This window comes from Eptatretus burgeri, chromosome 15 (assembly GCF_056783735.1).
Source record: "Eptatretus burgeri isolate ZD-2024b chromosome 15, Ebu_testis_v1, whole genome shotgun sequence".
Taxonomy (NCBI): domain Eukaryota; kingdom Metazoa; phylum Chordata; class Myxini; order Myxiniformes; family Myxinidae; genus Eptatretus; species Eptatretus burgeri.
In genome coordinates, this window is record NC_140975.1 from 3,558,131 (window position 1) to 3,581,139 (window position 23,009).

Here is a 23,009-nt window from a genome sequence, read left to right on the forward strand (position 1 = left end):
CTGTCTCTCTGTCTCTCTGTCTCTCTGTCTCTCTGTCTCTCTGTCTCTCTGTCTCTCTGTCTCTCTCTCTCTCTCTCTCTCTCTCTCTCTCTCTCTCTCTCTCTCTCTCTCTCTCTCTCTCTCTCTCTCTGTGCCTCTCTCTCTCTCTCTCTGTGCCTCTCTCTCTCTCTGTGCCTCTCTCTGTCTCTCTCTCTGTCTCTCTCTCTCTGTCTCTCTCTCTCTGTCTCTCTCTCGCAGTCTGTGGCTGCTGGTTGCATCATTGGTTGGGACGCGGCTATGCCGCTGATTCAGTGTCCCCCTTACCAGTACACTGGTACTCATTTTGCTGACCTCGGAAGGATGACATGCTGAGTCAACCTCCTGGTGTATATTAAATCAGCGGCCAACGGGGCTTGAATTCAGGACCCCAGGATCCCAAGCCGCCACCCTAACCACTAAGCCAACACCAGGCTTAGTGGGGAGCTGCATTCCATGGAGTTCCTGACGATTGCTTTGTTTGTTGTGAGGAGCTGAGAAGCATCGAGAACGACGTGACTCTGTAGAGGACACCAAGATGACATCTTCCTCTTTAGGTCAGATTTGAAATTTGATCTGCACTAGATCGGTCATGTTTGATGTTGAGGCCAAGAAATTCTCACGACTGAACCTCTTTAAGTGGTTGGCATTTTGGGGGGAGACGGCGGAGTTTGATGGACAATCTTTCTTGAAACACACTATGAGGACAAGAGAATTTCCTGAATTGAAGGAAATGTTCTCTGTTGAAGATCAAGCTCCTACCGTCTGGAGGTCAGTGTTTAGGTGTAGCTTATTTGCTATATATAATGCTTGTTTGGCACCAGTTAACTCCCCAAATTGTTCCAATTCCTAAAATCTGAATAACCAGCAGTAACAATGCACTCAAGGCAAATGGTTACATCTCCCTATATAAAACAGTGTGTATTTGTGTATTTGTCCCCCTTCGTAGTAAGGTTTTAAAGGCCAATCTTTCAACATGCTTGTGTGTTCACCACGGTCTATTTTTTCAGCATAAAAGAAACTCAAAAAACAGTATGATAAAAGAGTAATTCCATCTCTTCTATTGGAAGTGTAGACGGTGACTTGCAACCGAGCCTCAAATGTGGTATACAGAAGCATTAAAAAATAACAATAAATACAAGGTGCAGGGAGGTGAAATGCGCTACACGTGATGTGAAACTCACGCAGAGTAAAACGAGTGTTAATTTATATCCGGCGGATGTCGAATAAATAAAGATGTATGCACACCTGGTGCTAGGCCGAGGCTTCAGACTTTGGCACGTTCACGAGGCTGTACCGTCAAAACGAAACGTCCCAGAAGATAAAGAAAATAGGGTCACACTTGTACAAGTAGTGTTTTAAAATAACACCTTTTCTTACTACGAAACATATCTCCAGTCTCCTTGAATATTTTGATTAAAATAATTCCAACACATCATTTTTGACGGGCTTTTATACAAGTCTATAATAATAAGTGTGTGTGTGTGTGTGTGTGTGTGTGTGTGTGTGTGTGTGTGTGTGTGTGTGTGTGTGTGTGTGTGTGTGTGTGTGTGTACACGTGTGTGTGCACGTGCGTCTCCTCCGTAACTCCAAAACCATGAAACCTATCAACCTGAAACTTTGCATGCATACCAAGAAAACTCCAAAGGAGTGCATGATTGAAAAATTGGGTATTTGGGTTAATTAAAACATGTCTTTTGAAGATAATTAACAGCCTATATTCTTGATCAGGTGCATTCTCAACCACTGAGCTCTCCATGGGGTCTTAAGGCATTTACTGGGTTACCTCGCTGGGGTCTGAAGCTGCCTTTTGTTTTTGGCTTCCTCAACCATGCCTTGACTTGAAACAGGTCGCAACGATTTCTTAACAATCAATTTTTTTTTCCACTTTCCGCAATCATATGATCCAATCCAGTTCATTGTACCTATGAATCGCTGGATACATTGTAATGCTTATAAATGCCTGGAGAAGCCCACGTTTGAGCCTTTATTTCATTTCCGCACAAGCCATAACCTTGAGAATCTCTTCAACTAATCCGAATTACAAAATTTTTGCTCCAGCATTGAACTTAGCAGCATTTCTGACTGCCAAAAACAAAGTGTTCATTTGTCTAATTGGGACATTGTTTGACACTCCGGACAACACCGGGAGGTGTTTAAGATGGGCAATCACTAATCGCTTGCCAAGCCTGCCATTCCTTATCAACTGCTTTTTTGAAGTGCTTGCTTGAGTGCTTAAGCCACTTGGCGAGCGCTCTACAAGCTGCTTGGATGTTGGTTTGCAAGCCATGGTGATACACGGCAAAAGTACCCACACTGTCCCTGTCATAAACACAATCAAAAATACATCGATCGACCACCTACCACGCTGAACAGTTTACATTTTGTATGCCACTGATAGGTCAGATCTGAATCCGGACCTTAACCAAAATCGAATCGGCTTGTTATTGTCACTTAACCAACTCATCCACCTAGTTTTGTCATAACTTGTCCACTACTTTTTGAGATCTCATGCGATACATAGTTTTTGGCCCCATCTCTTCGTGGTGAATAATCACTTGAAAAATTCTGGTATCCCGATCCGGATTCAAATCTTCATCAAAATTGAATCAATTCATCCTCGTCACACTCCCAACCTGTCCACCAACTTTCGTCCGAATCCATTCGTAACCTTTTAGGATATTGTGCTATATATCGCTTTTAGCCCTATCTCTCAATGGTGAAGAATCACTTGAAAAATTCTCGGATTCAGATCCGGATTCGGATCTTCACAAAAGTCGAATCAGTTAGGACTTTTCACACACCTAAACAAGTCCACCAAGTTTCTTCTGAATCCGTCCACAACTTTTTGAAACATCTTGTATATCGTTTTTGACGCCATCACACTCAATGATGAAGAATCATTTGAATTTTTTTTTGTAAATTCCTGGATTCAGATCTTCACCAAAATCGAATCAATTTGGCCTTGTCACACACATAACCTGTCTACCAAGTTCCGTCTGAATCCATCCCTCATTTTTTTGAGATATCATGCAATATTGTTTTTAATTCTCAGATCCGGATCCGGATTCGGATCTTCACCAAAATTAAGCATTGCTTCAACAAAACTGTCCTTGGCCAGTCAACTACATACATAATAAATTTAAGAACGATTACTTGAAAACTGTGGCCAAAAATCGTGTGACAGACAAACAAACATACTTGACAAAAAATTTTTTTTCGCCAAGTAACAATGTTAAGTGATAATGTAAATGAAGTACATATATAACCGTGTGTTGCGTTGTCTGAGTTAAATCTGACAAAAGTTTAAAATGTAACCTTCACCATGGAGCGGTTATGCCGAGCACCGTCCGGAGACGCTCGGAGACGCACCCCCTGGTGGAGTACTTTTGAAGTTATTTGGGGAGAGCTGTTTCCAAAACCCAAGTTCATTGCAGATGTTACAGGAAATGTAATGACAGACAAATGAACAGAAGGTGGGAACTCATTCATTCCTTACATCTCGTGTTCACTCTAAGATTGGAGTATCGTGTGTTCGTGAACAACTGTGGAACTCTATGTGAATCCACTATCCATCCCTTCCCTCCATCCATCCATCCCTTCCCCTCATCTCTTTGTTTGTCATCGCTCTCACTCCTCCTTCCTCTCTCTCTCCTTCATCCCTCACCACTCTTCCAACTTTCATGAAGTAGTAAACAATGGGTGGTTGTGATAAGTTCCCACAGGTAGTTGTGTTGTGGCTGGGAGGTGGTTATGTTATGCTGTGGTGTTTGTGTTGTGTTTTAAGAGCGGAGTGTCAGGGAGTGTGTGATTTGGGCAGATGGGAACTTTTTTGGTGGTCGGAGCTGCTGCTGGGTTCGATTCCGAGGTTTGAATCTTGGGATTCAGCTCGGGTTGAGAGATTCAGGGGCTTATTGCATTTTAGTTGTAAAAGGTATGCTGAAATCAAATAAAGGCACAAAACACGAGTGTTTCTGGGTGTTTATAAGCATTGCAGAAAGGATGTGTGGGCTCTTGGGTCTCTTGGCTTGAGCTGGGTTTTGGGGTTTAGACTGTGGGTTTGGGCTTGGCGCCAAGTCCGACTGTTGGAGGGGTGTTCATTTTTCCAGTTTGCACATTCTTTCGTACTCCAGGCATCTCTGGGCAGTGTGTGACCCCCTCGGAGAGATGTAGTTCCAGAGTGGGTAAACAGGGTGGTAGCCACAGTTCGAGTCGCATCCCTCAAGGGAAGCCCATGTTATAATCTCTTTAAAAATTGTATATGCTGCTTGAAAGTGATGGGTGGTTTTGCTATCCTCATTGAAAGACCTATTTTAATGTACCCCATTTCATTCAATCCTGTACTTATGTCGGCAGACAGGACCATCCCCCCCACTTCCCCTCAAGTCTCCCTCCCAAATGCAAGCCAACCTCCCCCCCCTCCCTTCAAGTCCAACTGCCAAACAAGTCCAGAACATCCCCTTCCCCTCCCCACTTCCCCGTCCTTGCTCCCCCGTATTCTTCACTCCCACAGCCTACTCGCATCCCTACCTCCCAGAGTGTGTAGTTACGTGTGGTGAAGCATCGCTCCTCCTCCTCCCCACTCTACCCGCCTCTCTACCCCTCCCCCCTCTCTACCATACTTGTGACTGTGTCTGTGTGGCTCTCTGTCTCTCTCCCCCCTGTCTTAACATTCCCATCAGTGAAGCCACAGGTTTTTTTGCTAGTCATCGATAAAACAGATACACCTTCCTTTGATATCACCTCACTTTTTTCACGATTCACCTCAAATTTGCAATTTGATCCCTCGTACCTCTTCCTCTCCAGAAATCTGCGGGTCAAAGGTCAAGGTCAAGGTCACGAAAAGGTCAAAATCATCTTTTTACAATAACACGGTCAATTTTTATTCAATTTGCATGCAACTAACGCCAAAATGTTCAGAATTCAACGCCTCATCTTGTGATATGCAATATGACACAATGACGCCCATACTCTTGTTACCGGTTAGGGGTCAAAGGTCAGGGGGGTCACGACCTTGAAAAATATGCGGTTTTTGTCATAACGTGGTCAATTCTTGTCCGCTTTACATGAACCCAGCACCAAAATGTTCAGAATTTAATGCCCAATCTTGTGACACAATGACGTCATAACACATGTCACCGGTTGGGGTAAAATGTCGGGGGGGGGGTCACGCCCTTGAAAAATATGCGGTTTTCGGCATAACTCAGTCAATTCTTATTCGATTTGCATGAAACCAGCATCAAACGAGATTACCTTCTCTTGTTGAAACGTTGTATTCACCGAGCTTGCGAGTGAAGACTCGCCAAAACGATGTGAGTTGATTGTTGTTTAGTCCGTAGCCCCCGAAAGTCGGGGGGGGTCATGACATTATAGATATGTGGTTTGTGTCATAAGACCATTCATATGAAACCAGTTCCCCACACTCATACCAAGAACAAAAAAGTAGTGGCGGCGAAGGTATGCGCTCTATGAGTGCCCGTTCTAGTTACCTTGAGCTTTTGTCATCAAATTTTCAACGAATTGACACAAAACTTTCAGGGTAGGAGTCACCCCCCACCCCCATGGAGAACATTTTAATGATAATTGTGACATCAAAGGTCATGTGGTATGGCAGCCATCTTGTATTAAACACCAAAAATAAAACATTATATATCTGAAACCGCTCAAAAGAAAAATTTGACACATCTTGCTCTACTCCCAATGGGGAATAAAGGATTGCAAGGATGACGTCATCGGTGAAGTGGTAGACCAGCTTTAATTTTTTGTGGGGATATACACTGTCGATGCTCATATGAAAGCGAACACACAGAACGTAGAACAAGGGGAGTAGGAGGCAAGAAAGGTGAGAGAGGGAAGTACAATACAGTGGGGCACAGAGACATGAGGAGATCTGTTGAAGGGAGAGAGATGGGGCAGGGTACACAGGGTAAACAAGATGGACACCACAGGGATTTTCAGGTCTTTACATGATAGGGACTTTCAGGTCCTTAAACGACAGGGACTTTCAGGTCCTTAAGCGACAGGGACTTTCAGGAAGGAAACCAGGGAATTTGAAGGAGGTGTGTTTGGGGTGGATTAACGGGGATAGAAAAGATAGTGAATTTGGATGGGGGAAGATTAGAGGTGGTGGTGAACAGCTGTTTTGGAGACCTGGAGGGAAGAGTGGAATTGAAGAGAGTGTGGGAGTTTGTTCCAAAGGTGGGGAAAAAGAGGAATGAAAGAGTAAAGGTGAACAGTGATTCTTGATTTTGGTAGTTTTACCATAAGGGGGTTGTTGGCGGACCTTGAGCGTCCTGTGGAAATACGGGGGGGGGGGGACGACATATCACAGACAGAGTGGGGAGGTGGAGGCCAGAGAGGAGATGATAGAAGACAGAAAGACCTCTGACCTGCCTGCAGTAAGGGAGTGAGAGACCCAAAGTATCAGCCTCGTCACGGGAGATACCAATGATCCTAAATGCCTTGGTTTCCAAAGCGTGAAGCCGAGAAAGGTGAGAGGCGGGCGCACCAGCCCAGAAGGGAGAGCAGTACTCCATCAGGCTGTGGACAAAAGCTTTGTATTTGGACAGGAGCTCAGGTGTGCCAAGGAAAGACTTTGCACGATGGAGGATGCCCAGTCAGCGACCGGCTTTGGAGGCCAGCTTGGAAATGTGGCTTTCCCAGGGAAGATCATAGCAAATAGTGAGACCCAGAAGCTTGAATGAAAGGACCTCTTCAAGAGGATTGTTGAGAAAGTAGATGGGGTGGGGGGGTAGGGGGGTGGAGAGAGGGGGGATTCCAGATTGTCCTTTCAAAGAGACATAGTGAGAGTGTGACATTTGTCAGGATTGAAGGAAATGTTCCACGTGTTGGACAAGCTTGTGATTTTATCCAGATCTGCAGAGAGTGAAGAGGCTGCTGCTTGCCGATCTGAGGGACGACAGATGATGCGGAAGATGGTGGCCTCATCATCAAGGAGATAAAGAGGATTTTCCAGAGAGTCAGAGAGATCATTGATGAAAACCAGAAAAAGAACAGGGCCCAGAATGCTACCTTGAGGAACTCCAGCCTGGACAGGAAGAGGTGATGAGAGAACACAATTAAGGGCCACACGTTGATTGCGACAGGAGAGAAAGTCTGCGAGCCATGAGTGGAGATGGCCTTGGATACCATAGGAAGAGAGTTTGGTGAGCAGGGCAGGGTGCCAGACAATGTCAAAAGCACGTGATATGTCTGGGGATATGGCTCTGATTTCATGTCCAGCATTGAGGACCTCCATCCATTGTTGGCAGAGCAGAAGTAGCATATCCAGGGTAGAGTGACCTGGTCTGAAACCAAATTGATGATCGGAAATCAGGCCATTGGAGAAGAGGAAGAATTTAATGTCTGAAGCGATGTTGGATTCCATAACCTTGTTGATGATTGGGAGAAGGCTGATTGGTCTGTAGTTGCAGGGATCTGTTTTTGCACCTTTTTTATGCAGGGTGGTAATGTTTGCTGATTTCCAAGCAGATGGCAGATGACCTTGAGTAAATGAAAGGGTGAATAGAACAGAGAGAGGGTGAGTAAGAGCAGCAGATTTTGTTTTTAGGACACGTGGGCTGATGCCGTCTGGACCAGTTGCAGAATCTTGAGTCGAGGTTTGACAGCAAGCTCTCCACCTTGTCAGGAGAAGAGGACACAAAGTCCAGGGACAGCTGGGTGTGACTGGGTAAGGTGGGTACAGAAAGTGATGGGTTTTGGGACACAAGATTTTTAAGCAAACATGGAGTTTAGGCATTCAGCCTTTTTGTGTGGTGTCAGCTGTGTGGCCATTTGAGGTAAGGGAGGGGGTGGAGGGGGAACATCCACCAAAAACAGACTTAACCAGACACCATCAGAATTTGGAGGAGGGAGACAGGTTTGAGAGTTCAGACTTGAGATGAGAAAGATGTTGTTTTCTGGCTCTCCTGAGGGTAGAAGGAACTGAGAAGGAATTGAGAAAGGAACTTTGTGGAAGGAACTGAGATTGAATTCAGTTGGATTAAAATCCTTGTTTACCATTGAGATTCAGTGTGTATGTCCAGGCTGTAACATTTTTACCACTTGAGCGTTTGTCATCAAATCTTCAACAAACCTTTCTTCTGAGATTGTGGAGAACACAACAAATAAAACGTACAATTTTTTTAACTGTCGTTTTCGTCATGTTTAGTTCGAGTACAAAGCGGACGCGGATGGGCTTTGCATTTTGAGATGTTTTCTTGTTCAATCTGTATTGTGAGAACATCATGAGGAAATCTAACTTGGACGACATTGAAGCTGGAGTCGGGATTGGATGAAGACCTGTCAACAACCTTTGGTGTGCTGACGATATCTCTTGACGATCTGTTGGTCGAAAGTAAAGAGGACATGATGAAACTGCTACAGAAAGTGAAGGTGGAAGGTGAAAAATGTGATCTTTATTAAAACCTAAAAAAAGATTAAAATCTTGTCAAATGAGAAGATCGACGTGTTGAGAGTGGAAGATGATCAGGTGCACATAGTGGAAAGTTTCATCTTCCTGGGTTCTATGAGCGAAGTGAGTGGAGAATGCAGAGGAGAAATTAATCTATGATTAGCTTTTGTGAGAACAGCAATGTCAGGATTGATAAAGATCTGGAAAGATGAAGATGTGACAATACAAACCAAGAGGAAGCTGGTGAATGATCTGATATTTCCAGTTGTAATGTATGGATGTGAGTGATGGAGAGTGAAGAAGAAAGAAAGGAAGAAGTCTGACAGTTTTTAAACGTGGTGTTGGAGGCGAGTGGTTAAATACAACATGGAATGCAAAAAGAACACACAGTTTGGTGATTGGAGAAATGATAGCACCATGTACATTAGGAGCACTGATGTTGAAACAGAAACCGTCGTACTTCGGACACATCATGTCATGTGTGCATACAACGAAAATCTGGATAAGTCAACCACACTGGCTTTGGTTTAGGAAAGAAGAGTAAGAGGCAAACCTTGTACATGCTGGATGGATGAGGTAAAAGCTGCCACCAGTCTGTCTCTACCAAAGGTTCGGGTAGCAGTGCAGGATAGCGATGTTTGGAGAAATATGATCATGAATGTCACCAGAAGTCAACCACGACTTCATGGAACTGGATAATTGGCCAAAGGTCGACCCCTAAACAAGGAAGGAGAGATATACAGTATATATGTAACGAGGGTGACTGTCGGTTACTCGGTTATACGCGTTAGTTTAATGATAAAACTAAAATGAAGATTCTGTTCATTCACACATTGGCTTTTCACACGAAACCACAAACTAACTGATCATGCATCACATTGATAAATTATTGTTGACTGCTCGAGCCAATCATTCCCACAAACCCATTTATTAGCTCGAACTCCACAAAGCAATGAATTATTTATTTGATTTATGGCCACAACCTGCAGACTTCAGCTCTCGGTGGGGAATTCAATCCTTTCCCTCTTCATCTGCTCTTCAGCTCACACGCTTACCTCATTCATTCCCAGGTCGTCCCCTCCAAGATAATCACATTGTGCAGGAAAGTTAACTTTGTTAAACTTAGTTTGACATCACGTTACACCGACGAGCCGCAGTCGACCACAGAATTTTCTCCTCAATGGCTGGCTGGAGAGGTATCATGTGGTACTGAAGCGGCGTTTCTGTTCGTCGTTCTCATTGGCGTATCAACAATATGGTGTTTGCTTGTAAATTAAGATGGAATAATATACAATGAATGTGATAGACACTGAGAAGGCGATTTAATAAACAGCTCTGGCTGCACCCCCTTCTATTGAGGACCCAACCGTGGCAAAAGTTCAGCAGGAAAGCTTCCAAATGGTTTGTGGATGCTGGAAGGGTCTTGTAAGCACATAACACGGTAACCGCGAAGAGCATCGTAACCCAGTACCGTCCGATGGGGGCAGCCAAGAGGGCTTTGCTTTTGTTAGCCTCCCTCTCTTCCTCCCAGCGCAAAGCCGAGTCGCCCAAAGGACAGCAACCGTGAAAATGGTCTCACGCCAAGAACAACAGGCGCTCTGGTTCTTGTGGAATCTCGATGCATGAGAATAAATATTTTCCTTCAAGGCTTCTGGAAATGATGTGTTTAGCGCTGCCTCGGCTTCCCAGAGCTGTTGAGGGGTCGGATAGCCAGGTTAAGGCTGTTGTTACTTACCAACACGCTTCTTGGAGCACATCCCCGCCGTATTCAGGCCAAGGACGAGTGTGCCCAGTACAAACTATCTTACAATTAGGAACAACAATTCCTTAAATAACGATGCCTTTAGGCCTCATTCATTCTCAGAAGACAGACTATAGGTAGAATTCACAAGACAGGAATACCCCGGCTGTGTCTGGCAGGACACAGCGAGTCCCAAGTGGCGACACTGCTTGGCCGTCCCAACTCGTGTGCAAACAGAGTCCTATACCCTCACGGCCTTAACAAGATGGTTACACATACGACTCATGCCAAAAGCTCACGGGTTGGGTCCGGGTGTGCACTGATTGAACGTGCCATGAGCGGTGCTCACAGGAGCCAGCAGAACCACGCGAGGTTTTACGTTTGGAGAAAGTATGCGCACCGCACGGCACCCACATGCAGCTGAAGCTTTGCTGGCCAACGAGGAGTGCATTGAAAGGAAGAAAGATTTGCATGAAGCCAGCTGGTGTGAGAGAAATGGCCTTGTGCGGAGGTTTGTAAGATTGTGCAGAGGGTCGGGGAGGGTGTGCGGCGGGTCGGGACGGTGTGCAGTGGGTCAGGCAGGGTCGAGCGGAGTGTGCAAAGGAGTGCTAATTGTCTGGACAAAGAGAACCCCCGCCTCCTGCCCATACAGTCGTTCTGCGAAAGGAAAGAGACCTCTGGTGACGACTGAAGAACGTCCGTCGAGCTGGAGGAAACTCATTCTAAGATTAAGTGATTGAATTAACATAACAAAGAAACGTGGAAGTGGCACAGAAACACCATGACTTTCATGATGGAGGACTCCACGAACATGACATCAGAATGTCATTCCAAACTACACACCATTTGCTCTGTAGTCAGTGTAATATGGGTACCTGCAGTCTCTTGGACTTGTTACAGGTAACCAACCGCAATGTAGACCTCGCTGGAATGTGAATCACACCCACACACTTTAATCTCATGTCAGATGCATGTTTCTTGCGCTACAGACTCGCTTCCCACTAAGAGGACCAAAAAGGGATCAAATGAAGTTTGCAACATCTCCTCGTTCACTGTTCCAGTGTATAAACAAAGCACATTCCATGCCGATGGTGCTCTTTGGAACTCCTCCAGAAACAGTACATATATCGTGCATGGAATTTAAACCCCATAATATTCCCTGGATGGAGATTCCAGCTACAGTATATTTACTCTATCCCCTCCTCTCCTGATGTGTATATATATATATATATATATATATATATATATATATATATATATATATATATATATATATATATATATATGTGTATATATATATATATATATATATATATATATATATATATATATATATATATATATATATATATATATATATATATATATATATATATATATATATATATATATATATATATATATATATATATATATATATATATATATATATATATATATTATATGCCTGGTGTTGGCTTAATGGTTAAGGTAGTGGGCTTGGGATCCTAGGGTCCTGAGTTCAAATCCCGCTCAGCTGTTGAATTAACACCAGGTGGGGTTGACTCTGCCTGTCATCCTTCCGAGGTCGGCAAAATGAGTGCCAGCATGCTGGTATACTGTGTCGGAGTGGCGACCCGTCCAGGATTGTTCCCAATAGCCAAGGAGACTGCTTCAGCGGCACCAACGCTCTGCACAGAGTATGGTCCTAATGGATGGATGGATGGATAATATATTGTTGTGGTTGACCAAATTTGCAAACCACCATTCAGGTCCCTTAGGTGAGATATCTCGGTAAGTATATGTGTAGTTAGGCCCAAACCCGTTGTCTAGAGGGAATAAATGTCATTCATGAGGGCTGCGACTCTTCAGGATAGCCGTTTTTCTTTTACTATCTTTATTTTGGACCAACCGCCATTATTACCACCACCAACCACGTCTCAACAGCCATCACAACAACCACCAACCACAACGCCGCTTCACCACAACCGCCACGACCTTTACCGTCACAACTCGCCACCATCGCATCACCGTCATCTCGCGCCACTCGTGGGCACCGATGCTGGACTCGTGCGGAGCACGCACCGAGCACGCACCGAGCAGCGTGTTCAAAAGCATCGCGGACTTTCCGCAGAAAAACGGATCAAAAATGACTCACGCCCACTTTTGTTCCGTCCAATCGGTGAGCGAGGGGCAGTTTGGCCCCGCCCCCAGGTGCGTTGGAGGGCGGTAGCTATATGCAAATTCATGGATCAAAAAGCATTCACGCCCACTTTTCCTCGGTCCAATGGGGAGCCAGTTAGAGGTGAAGGGTCGGAGGTAAAGGGTCGAAGGTGAAGGAGCGAGGCCATGGGGCATATAAGGGGCTGCGTTCGTCAGTCAAGGCAGTTAAGAGTTCGGAGGGGAGAGAGTGAAGAGTTCGGAGCCAGTGAAGAGTTGGGACGAGTCAAGAGAGGAGACGGAGAGGGCGGTTGGACGGAGCTGTGGAGAGGTGGCGGCGGCGAAGGCGGTCGAGGGGGTGCTCGTGTCGGAGTCGGGGAGCTGCGGAGGGAGAGGCCGGCGGCGCGACCGAGGTCGTGGTGGAGACGCTCGTCGCAGGACCCAAGACAGGGAGATATCCTCCTTCCCCCGAGCATCAACAACCCCCTCCTGTTTTCCCCCGCGCTGAGATAGTGCGAGAAGGGGGCCCCGTTCCCACCCCATACCAGGCAGTCCCAGCGAGGCCCGTGGAGTCGGGGCGCCAGCGCCATTTTGCGGCTCATCACCAGACGGGTAGGCCCGACGCGGTCTCGGCCCCAGGCCCGCCTACCCCCCCTCATCCTTGAGGGTGGTCCTTTTCGTTTGCTTTGAGTGTATGTGTTGTCGGCGCCGTCTGTGAAGTAAAACTGTATGTGTTGCCGTGTGCTCGGTAGTCGGTTAGATCTGCATTGTTGCATTTGCTTTTTGTGCATTATTGTTGTGTTCCTTCTCCTTTTACATTTGCTTTTGGTGTAATTGTATATGTGTGCTTTCCGTTCATCGCGAAATAAATGCGCTTTATGTTGAACTGTTTTCCCATTTCGCTTCGTCTTTTCCTTTATTGAATCTCCACCTTACTTCACGTAAAGGGTTGGTCGTGGGCTAAAACGCCCGATAATTAATCGAACCGTCGAGGCCGACGATAACACCGCTCGGTTATCCCGATAGTACGGAACGGGTCGCTTAAAGTGGCCCGTGTCCGAAGTCGACCTGCGGCGAGGTGCGATCGCCCGGTCTACCCTCCGTGTGGGTACTTAGGTAGGTCGAATTTGGCGAGCAACCCTATCCCACGTGGGGGGCCGATTGGTACGATTGTGGTGAGGCCGAAAGGTCCACCCGTGACTAGTTCCCGGCGTTAGTCCGAGAGGGTCACGACTGGATTGTCCGTCCGGTGGGCGACGTGCCGCGATTCGAGTTACGTGGCCGTTCGCACGCCGGCGGGCGCGAATCAGCAACAATATATATATATATATATATATATATATATATATATATATATATATATATATATATATATATATATATATATACATACATATAATATATATACATATATACATACATATAATATATATACATATAATATATATATATATATATACATATAATATATATATATATACATATATATGTTGTGTGTGTGTGTGTGTGTGTGTGTGTGTGTGTGTGTGTGTGTGTGTGTGTGTGTGTGTGTGTGTGTGTGTGTGTGTGTGTGTGTGTGTGTGTGTGTGTGTGTGTGTGTGTGTGTGTGCAAGTGCGTGTGGAGGATTTGTCGACGAATTGATGGTGAAATTGTGTCCAGCTGTTTGACATCATAACCACCGTCACAAAAGTTACACCAGCTGTGATATTGTTCTGACTGGCTGTCCTGTTTGTCAAAGCTATCCTGAGTGGTTATGTTAGTCCGAGTTATCCTGAGCAGTTGTCCTGTTCGTCCGAGCTATCCTGAGCGGCTGTCCTGTTAGTCCGAGCTGTCCTGCTAGTCCAAGCTATCCTGAGTGGTTGTCCTGTTAGTCTGAGCTATCCTGAGTGGCTGTCCTGTTAGTCCGAGCTATCCTGAGCGGCTGTCTTGTTCGTCCATGCTATCCTGAGTGGCTGTCCTGTTAGTCAGAGCTATCCTGAGTGGCTGTCCTGTTAGTCCAAGCTATCCTGAGCGGCTGTCTTGTTAGTCCATGCTATCCTGAGTGGCTGTCCTGTTAGTCAGAGCTATCCTGAGTGGCTGTCCTGTTAGTCCGAGCTATCCTGAGCAGTTGGTCTGTTTGTCTGAGCAATCCTGAGTGGTTGTCCTGTTTTTCGAGCTATCCTGAATGGTTGTCCTTCCTTTCTGCATCCATGTAATGTCTGTGGCCTTGCAGAAGCAAAAATATTACCTTGTAGAATTCTTTATTTCAATTCCCAATGGATTTTTCCACATCCTTAATTTCCACAAAATTTTAACATTTTCTCCAAATAATCACCTTATATTCCAAATCCTGGAGACCATATGGAGTTGATTGATGATAACCCCTCGTAAGAAACATGTGAGAGCGAGGGTAAGACCTCGACTGAGGAAGTCTTGGGATACAGTCTGGAAGTAAATGATCTACACAGACCAAGATCACGGATCTACAAGCTACCAATGGAATTTGTCAGGTGGAGGTTTTGTGCCCACAGTGGCCTGTTGTTTTGTTGAAATATTCCATTTCCTATTCGGTGTCTGCACACGAAAACCGACTCTGGCATATTTGTGCACTCAGGACACTGGGTGTTTGTTGAAGGATTTCTGCTTGGTCCTTCCTCCTGGTCCAACTTGTATTCAAATTTTTCTCTTTTCATGAATGTGGTTTTGGAATTCCAAAAACAAGTCCCACGTGGTAAGCACTGGCCTGGTCGTGATTAGTGCCTTGGAAATCTGTGGCCCTCAAGTCCATAAAGTGAATCTTGTGTTGCTAATTACAAGCAATAAGTTACTCAATGGGCATCTACCATGGAAGGTCAGGATAGGTTGTTCACTTTACTCCTCCCCTCCTACTTTCCCTCGTTTGCAGCCACCAAGTCTGATCGCATCATTGCACTGCAATTGATGCTCTCATGATTTCACGTCCATGAAAAACTCATCATTATGCCTTGACTCTCCATGGTATAAAACCCTATTTTACTATATCCATATTTTAAAACACAATATCGAGGCTTAATGTGGAGCGAGTTGATAATTGGGAGGTAAAAAGGCAACGAACTAGCATTGGGGCAAACATTTGGTCATGGTAGGGAATGGAATGAACAAACAGATAAACTAGAAGGGCACTTGGTGGAGCGCATACCTCCACCACGCAATGCCTGATCCATGAGAACATATCGGGCCCATAACATTTTTGAAATATCATTCTATATATCCTTTTTGGCCCCATCTCTCAATGGTGAAGAATCACTTATAAAATTAAATAACCCTCGTATCCAGATTCGGATCCAAATCATGGTTTTTGTAGTCGTCAAAGACAACACATCTCGTACATTGACAATCTAGTACTCTGTTTTTCACTGCACGGCCCGCGAGCCACTGGCAGCCCCTGACGTGCGGCTGATGACACACAAACGTGAAAAGACCCCATCATAATCTGCCAGAAATGCCATCAAATTGACCCAATGTTTTCAAATGTGTTCCAACGTGGAGCATAAAAGTAACAGAACTACATCAGTAGGTGGCAGTGCAGTACAGTATAGAGTAAACCCCCAAATATCTTTGGTTCTAATATTGCGGGCTTCAACCAATCACGGGCTACCTGTTGTGTTCCCAGTTAGTCATGGCGGTATTTCATTTTGGCCAATCGTGGTTTTTGAGCTGAGATGAGTCATTTCTTGCATCACGGGTATGATTACCTCCCATTATGAGCCTTTTCTTGTTTCTAGCGCACCCTTCATTGTAGTAATCATAACAGCATATGGGAACAAAGCGAGGTTTAACAATGAATTGTCATACAACAGGAAATGACATACACAGATCCTGTAATACTCGATCTACAATATCGAGGAGACACACAACAGTTAAATGAGGCCCAAACATGAAAACGATGGACAAACTTAGTTATGGTAAAAAGCAGAGAAATGTCATGACATTGTGAGAAAATATTGAGTTGTTAGATGAGTTGGGAAGAGGTCAAAGTGCTGCATCTGTGGGCCGCCATTACAAGATCAGGGATCAGTTTTTGCGAGAACATACACATGTGAAGCAACCTTTTCAACAATAAACATTATGAAAAGAAAACAGAGGAACAGATTGACAAATCAACATTTGGAGTGCCTCACAAGGATTGCTATGGAGTATGGAGGATTACAAATACTGCATGAAGAAAGTCATGGAGCATGAGGCACGCTTCTACTCATCCATCTTTTAAAGTAAGTTTTGAAATCTAACATTGTATTATCATTATTGTAATATTATCTGTATTGTTTTGCTTAAAACACATACCTTAAGTAGGTGGCTTCGTATTACATTTTTGGTTTGTGATAATTAAGCCGATATTGTTTTATTGCATATCCATCCATCTAATTATTGGAGGATTCTTGGTCTTCGTGGGGTGCCACCAAAACTGATCGATCTGATGTCTGAACTCTACTCTGGTATTCAGAGTGCTGTGAAGTGTGGTGGTGCCATCTCTGACTTATTTCCAGTTGTTACTGGAGTTCGTCAGGGGTGTGTACTGGCCCCCACACTATTCAGCACTTGTATGGACTGGATTATAGGGAGGATGTCAGAGAGATCAAGCTGCGGTGCATCGTTTGGGAATGTCAAGATCTCGGACCTTGATTTTTGCAGATGATGCAGTCATCTTTGCGGAGACTTCAGACATCCTCTTGGGGGCCCTCGAGGTGCTGAATGAGGAGTCGGAGCCGCTGGGATTACGGGTTTCTTGGGTCAAAACTAAGATCCAGGCTTTCGGTGACATCTTGGATGCTGCTGTCCTGTCTGTGTCTGCTTGTGGTGAGGATGTTGAGGTCGTGGAGAGATTCACTTACCTTGGCAGTGATATTCATGTCTCTGCTGGCTGTGAGTCAGAGGTCAATAGACGTCTGGGTCGGGCCTGGGAAGTCATGGATTCACTGGATCATGGGGTGTGGCGCTGCCGGTACCTGTGCGGGAGGACGAAAGTCTGAGTCTTCAGGTCCTTGGTACTTCGAGTCTTGCTCTATGGATGCGAGACTTGGACTCTGACCAACGATCTGAGACGGAGACTTAATTCCTTTGGTACCAGGTCTCTTCGAAGAATCCTTGGCTATCGCTGGTCGGATTTTGTGTCCAACGAGCGGTTGCTGAGAGAGATTGAGATGAGATTTGTTACCTGCATAGTCCGTGAGCGTCAGTTGCGCTGTATGGACATGTGGCTCGTTTTCCTGATGCTGTTCCTGCTCACCAGATTCTCTCAGCGAGGGAGTCTCATGAGTGGAGGAGGCCAATGGGCCAACCACGTGCCTCGTGGTTGCAGCAGGTTGACCAGCATCTCAAGGAGATGGGGATGGGCCTGGCATCTGCCTGGGGGAAGGCCAGACGGAGGCCCCTGGAGTACCGGCGGAAAGTGGACGCAGCGACGCGCTGTTCTGGCACATGCTCCCATACCTGACCTGACATCCATCTAATGGGACCATACTCTGTGCAGAGCATCGGTGCTGCCGAAGCAGTCTCCTGGGCTATTGGGTACAATCCTGGACGGGTCACCACTCGTACGCAGGATACCAGCAAGCTGGCACTCATTTTGCCGACCTCAGAAGGATGACGGGTCGAGTTAACCCCACCTGGTATTAATTCAACAGCCGAGCGGGATTTGAACTCAGGACCCTAAGATCTCAAGCCCACCACCCCAACCATTAAGCCAACACCAGGCATATGATGCAACCGCAACAGATGAACATCTGCCAGGTCTTGTAGCCAACAGATTATGGAGGGAAATTTCGATTATTCCTGCCTAGGCCCATTGATGATGATGATGACAGTTTGGAAAAGATCACGAGTCGGGATGAAGTGAGATGGTGATGCATTACCTCCAAAACGGTACTTTCACGTAATCCACTCTAGATTGCTCGGCACGCCTGCACAGAAACCCAAACTAACAAATCTTCAGGGTGGCCCTCGACGAACTTCCTGCAGGCCAGATAAGGACTGGAGCATGGGCCGACTTGATGTTTTTTTTTTTTTCAAAGAAGCCGAAATTACTTGCAAACGTACCTGCAAGAAAGGGGTGTGCCTCTGCGCAACAAAAGATTTGGAGAACTTCCTGTTCAACTCGTCCAAAGAGTTGATATGTCACAGTCCGTATTGCAAAAATTCCCGACGATGTGAGCCCGTGAAAGGCCGAAGGTTCATAGATGGTGCGTCCTAACCAAACCTCTGTGCGTCTTAACAGTGATGGGAAGGTCATATATGGGGCTTGTGAATCCCCGGGTACATTTAAAAATAATTATATTAGCTATTCATCATGTTTGGGCGGAGGGGGGGAGGGGGTAAAAAAAATTTTTGATTGGTTCTGGGGCCACAAAATAAATTGTACTAGAATTTTGCATTTCTTAGTTTGTGAAAGAAGTGTGTGTGTGTGTTTGTGTGTTTGTGTGTTTGTGTGTTTGTGTGTGTGTGTGTGTGTGTGTGTGTGTGTGTGTGTGTGTGTGTGTGTGTGTGTGTGTGTGTGTGTGTGTGTGTGTGTGTGTTATAACCATGGCCAATGCTGCCTAATTGTGTTAACAGTAAATGGTACAAACCTGACTCGTCACAGATACTTCTCGTATTTCCGACATATCCATGAGTCTGATTTGGATCCAGGAACAGAACAATTATGGTGCACCATTTTGAAATTTCGACTCTCTCGTCCAAATGCAGAAAATTATCATACCAGAATACACAATTTCATGTCAGTCTGTCTGTTTGACCGCAATGCATTCGGTTGTTACTTATCAAATTTCAACCAAACTTGATAGGAGGACTGAGGGTCACATGGTGGAGGTTTCAGCCACTTAATTTGCCACCCTCCACAAGAGGGTTTTCCGCCTTTGTCGAAATCCGTGTTGAGGTGTTTCTGTTGTAAGTTACCACTTACAGTACAAAGCTTTCGCCCGCAAGCTAATGGAGTACTGCTCCCCCCTCTGGGGTGGTGCTCCCGCCTCTCACCTAACTCGACTCCATGCTGTGGAAACCAAGGCTTTTAGGATCATTGATATCTCCCGCAATGAAGCTGAGTCTTTTGGTCTATCACTCTCTCACTGGAGGCAGGTCAGTGGTCTCTCTGTATTCTACCATCTCCTTTCCGGCCTTGCCCCCCCCCCAATGTCTCCTCTCTGGCCTTGCCCCCCCTCCACTCTGTCTGTCATCTGTCCCCCCTATATTTCCGCAGGGCATCAAGGTCCACCAAAAACCCCCTTCTGGTGAAACTGCCAAAATGAAGAATCACTGCTCACCTTTATTCTTTCGTTCCTTTTTTTCCCACCTCTGGAAGAAACCCCCACACTCTCTTTAATCCCACTCTTCCCTCCAGGCCTTCAAAACAGCTGTTCACCACCATCTCATATCTCCCCCCATCCAAAATCTTGATCTTTTCTACCTCTGTTAATCCACCCCAAACCCACCTCCTTTAAATTCCCTGTTTTCCTTCCTGAAAGTCCCTACAGTATGATCTTGTTTATCCCGTGTACCCCACCCCATCCCTCTCCCTTCCACACATCTCCGATTGTCTTTGCTCCCTTCTATTTTGGCTTTCCCTCTCCCACCCCTCTTGTCTCCTGCTTTGTTAAACGTTTCTGTGTATTAGCTATAGCACGAGCCTCGACACGGTAGACAAAAAAAAGTGTATGGATAGCTTATCATGGCGTTTTTTCAAGGCTGCTTCGAATACCAAAGGAACTACAACACTCATGATAATAGCATAATATCAATGTTATTACAAAACAATATTAATACTAATAATATCCCCCTTCCCTAAGGGGTTTTTCCTCCTTGGACAAATGCCGTGTTAACAGACCTGAGCCAACTCGACTTGCTTGGCCTCTCAGTAAGCCACTAGCTAGGCCACAATAACATTTAGCTAATAAAGGTCTTCAGCAAGTGTAACATGCGATCATGCTCCTGACACTCTTATGGCCCAATTGTGATGTTTATTCAATGCATAACCCTATTCCTAATGGTTTGAATCTTTTTTTTCTCTCCAGGTTGACACAGTGCATGTGCAAAAGGCTTCATTTAGCTCCATACGTCATTTCAAAAGTCCCGTATCGAATAGTCTCTGAAAGGCAGTTCCACAAACAGGAGAAAAGAGGAACAAAGAAGTGGAGTTGTGCAGTGAGCCTGGATTTTGGGAATTTAACCAAGAGGGTTGCCACTGGAAGAACACATGCATCCTCGAGAAAATGGGGAGCGTCAGACCGCTATGAGGGCAGAGGAAGCAATATTGGAAAATAGGCGGTGAAAAAACAGAGATCACCGACCTGCCTGTGATGTGAAAGGAACAATCCTTGCGCTTCACCCTCATCACGGGCTATTCCAACAATGTTGAGAGCTTTAGATTCCACAAGATCCAGGAGAGACGGATGTGATGTTAGGGTTCCAGCACATCACGGAGAACAGCAATCCATTGAGCTATGGACAAAAGCCTTGGAGATGGTCAGGTCAGGTATGGGAGCATGCTTCGGAGCAGCACATCACTGTGTCTGCTTTCCGTCGGTACTCCAAGGGCCTCGGTCTGGCCATCCCCCAGGTGGATCCCCAGGCCATCCCCATCTCCTTGAAATACCGCTCAACTTGCTGAAACCACAAGGCATGTGATCAGTCCGTTGGCCTCTTCCACTCACGAGGCCCCCTCGCTGAGAGAATCTGGTGAGCAGGATCAGCATCAGGAAAATGAGCCACATGTTCATACAGCGACAGCTGATGCTCACTGACTATAGAAGTAACAAATCTCATCTGAGTTTCAGCAAATGCTTGTGAAACAAAAGGTCGAACCAGCGATAGCCAAAGATTCTCCAAAGAGACCTGGTACCGAAGGAGTGAAGTCTTTGTCTCAGATCCTTGGTGAGAGTCCAAGTCTTACATACATAGAGAAAGAATGGAAGCACCAAGGACTTAAACACTCAGAATTTCATCCTCCGATATCAGTACCAACAGTGCCACATCGCATTGTTCAGTGAATCCATGACTCCCTATGCCCAACCCAGACATCTATCAACCTCGAGCTCACAACATGTGAAGACATGAATATCACTGCCAAGGTCAGTTAATCTCTTTACAATCTTAATATCCTTCCTCCAGACAGGAACAGACAACATCTTCACCACAGACAGCTGGAGACGGTGAGTAGCTCTCATTTTAAAGATTGGCTTGGAACTATAGAGGACGCTCAGATCTGCGTTTGCGAGGTCATAGTACAGCTGGATCATCATGGTGCTGAGATTGATCCTCATCATGAAGATTTTGCGGAAAGAAGAGGCAGTTGTCCTTGTTTTCTGCATCTTGGAGGTTGGTTGTCACCAGACATCACACATTTCACTTGGTGTCATCTACGTGTCGGTAGCTATGATGACCAGGTTGCTGCGAGATCTGTTGGGGACGTGATGGCGAAGTCACAAGTTTATGTGAGCCGTAAGAGCATTTCACTCTGACCCAATGACACAGTGCACATGAAAGTGGCTTTGCTCTCGAGCGCTTGTCAGCGTATTCCTTCATTTTCTGCTGTCGCTTCATGATAGCCATTGCTGTCGCTTTTATCTTTGCATCTGTTGATGTGAGTGGTTTTAAGAGACTAAATGACAGGCATAAGCGACACCCTATCATGAGCTTCACGGGCATCTTCCCAATCAAGGAATGGGGCATACAGCGATATGAGCGCAACAGAGTATGGATAGCCTAATCAAATGTCTGTCCATCTGTTAGGCTTATTTTTATGCTCTCTTTGACTACTCTATTGAACCTCAACCCCACCGTTGCTCTGCATATTATATCATGTAGTTAGGCGATGTTCGATACCGTTAACGACACGCTGCTCCGGCGCATGTTCCCATACCTGACCTGACCTAATCTGATACCGTTGGCATTGGGGTACTGCATGAATTGCTCAGATGTAAACTGAGGTTTGTTGTCTGTCTTAGACTCAGGGAAACCCCCATCTTGTAAACAACTTCTCAAGGATTCCAACAATGAACGAAGTTGTAATCAAGCTAGCAGCCATGATCTTGGGCCATTTGCTGTCTCACGACCATTTCACGGTGGGTGGTATTCTGGTACAAGTAACTGAGAGCTTTGGCTTTGAGTCAAACCAGGAGTGCAACACAATTCACCTTTTTAAAGTCCATGAAACAATTTAAATTGAGAGATTAAACTTTTCCCAGTACATTATAAACCTGACTTGGTCTCTGGATGGATTCCTGTTGTTCTTGCGATTTGGTTTAAATCCTGTTGAAGATGGATTGGTCACTGACTCTCAATCGCTAGAAAAGATAGCAACACCTGCCCATTAGGTTTTCTTCACCTGACTTGATCGGTCACTTATTGGCGTGAACCTCACCCACTTTTGGGACTCCAATCTGTACTTTAACACGGTCATCACACGCAGATCCGACAGGGAGTCTTCAAAGCGGGTGACGGTCGTAGTCTTTTTAACATGACTCGATGTATTCGAACCGGGCAAATGGAACAGTCAAGTGGCCGGAACAATATTATACAGCACAAAGATACTATACTACAGACTACGGCATACCATATTATACTATACTGTACTACAGTATACTATGCAGTATACAGCACAAAAAACTACACTACATAACAGCAGCAAAATCTATACTTTACTAAAACAACACCAACATACTATAACATACTATACAGCACCAATATACACT

General features: G+C 45.4%; 1 protein-coding gene across 11 annotated transcripts in view; it reads right to left on the minus strand.

Annotated features, from left to right (window-relative positions):
* The window catches only part of LOC147011339 (uncharacterized), a 44,127-nt gene that overhangs the window by 4,080 nt on the left and 17,038 nt on the right, over positions 1–23,009 (minus strand). For 7 of the 11 annotated variants that reach the window (XM_085858456.1, XM_085858451.1, XM_085858449.1 and 4 more), the window contains one exon: positions 8,982–9,145. In XM_085858456.1, the coding sequence (XP_085714582.1) occupies positions 8,982–9,084 (103 nt within the window). In that variant the 5' untranslated portion in view covers positions 9,085–9,145. Of the gene's footprint in view, positions 1–1,263; positions 1,307–8,981; positions 9,146–9,483; positions 10,272–10,330; positions 11,291–23,009 lie in introns of those variants that run through there. The other 4 variants (XM_085858454.1, XM_085858453.1, XM_085858448.1 and 1 more) reach the window with 4 other exon arrangements.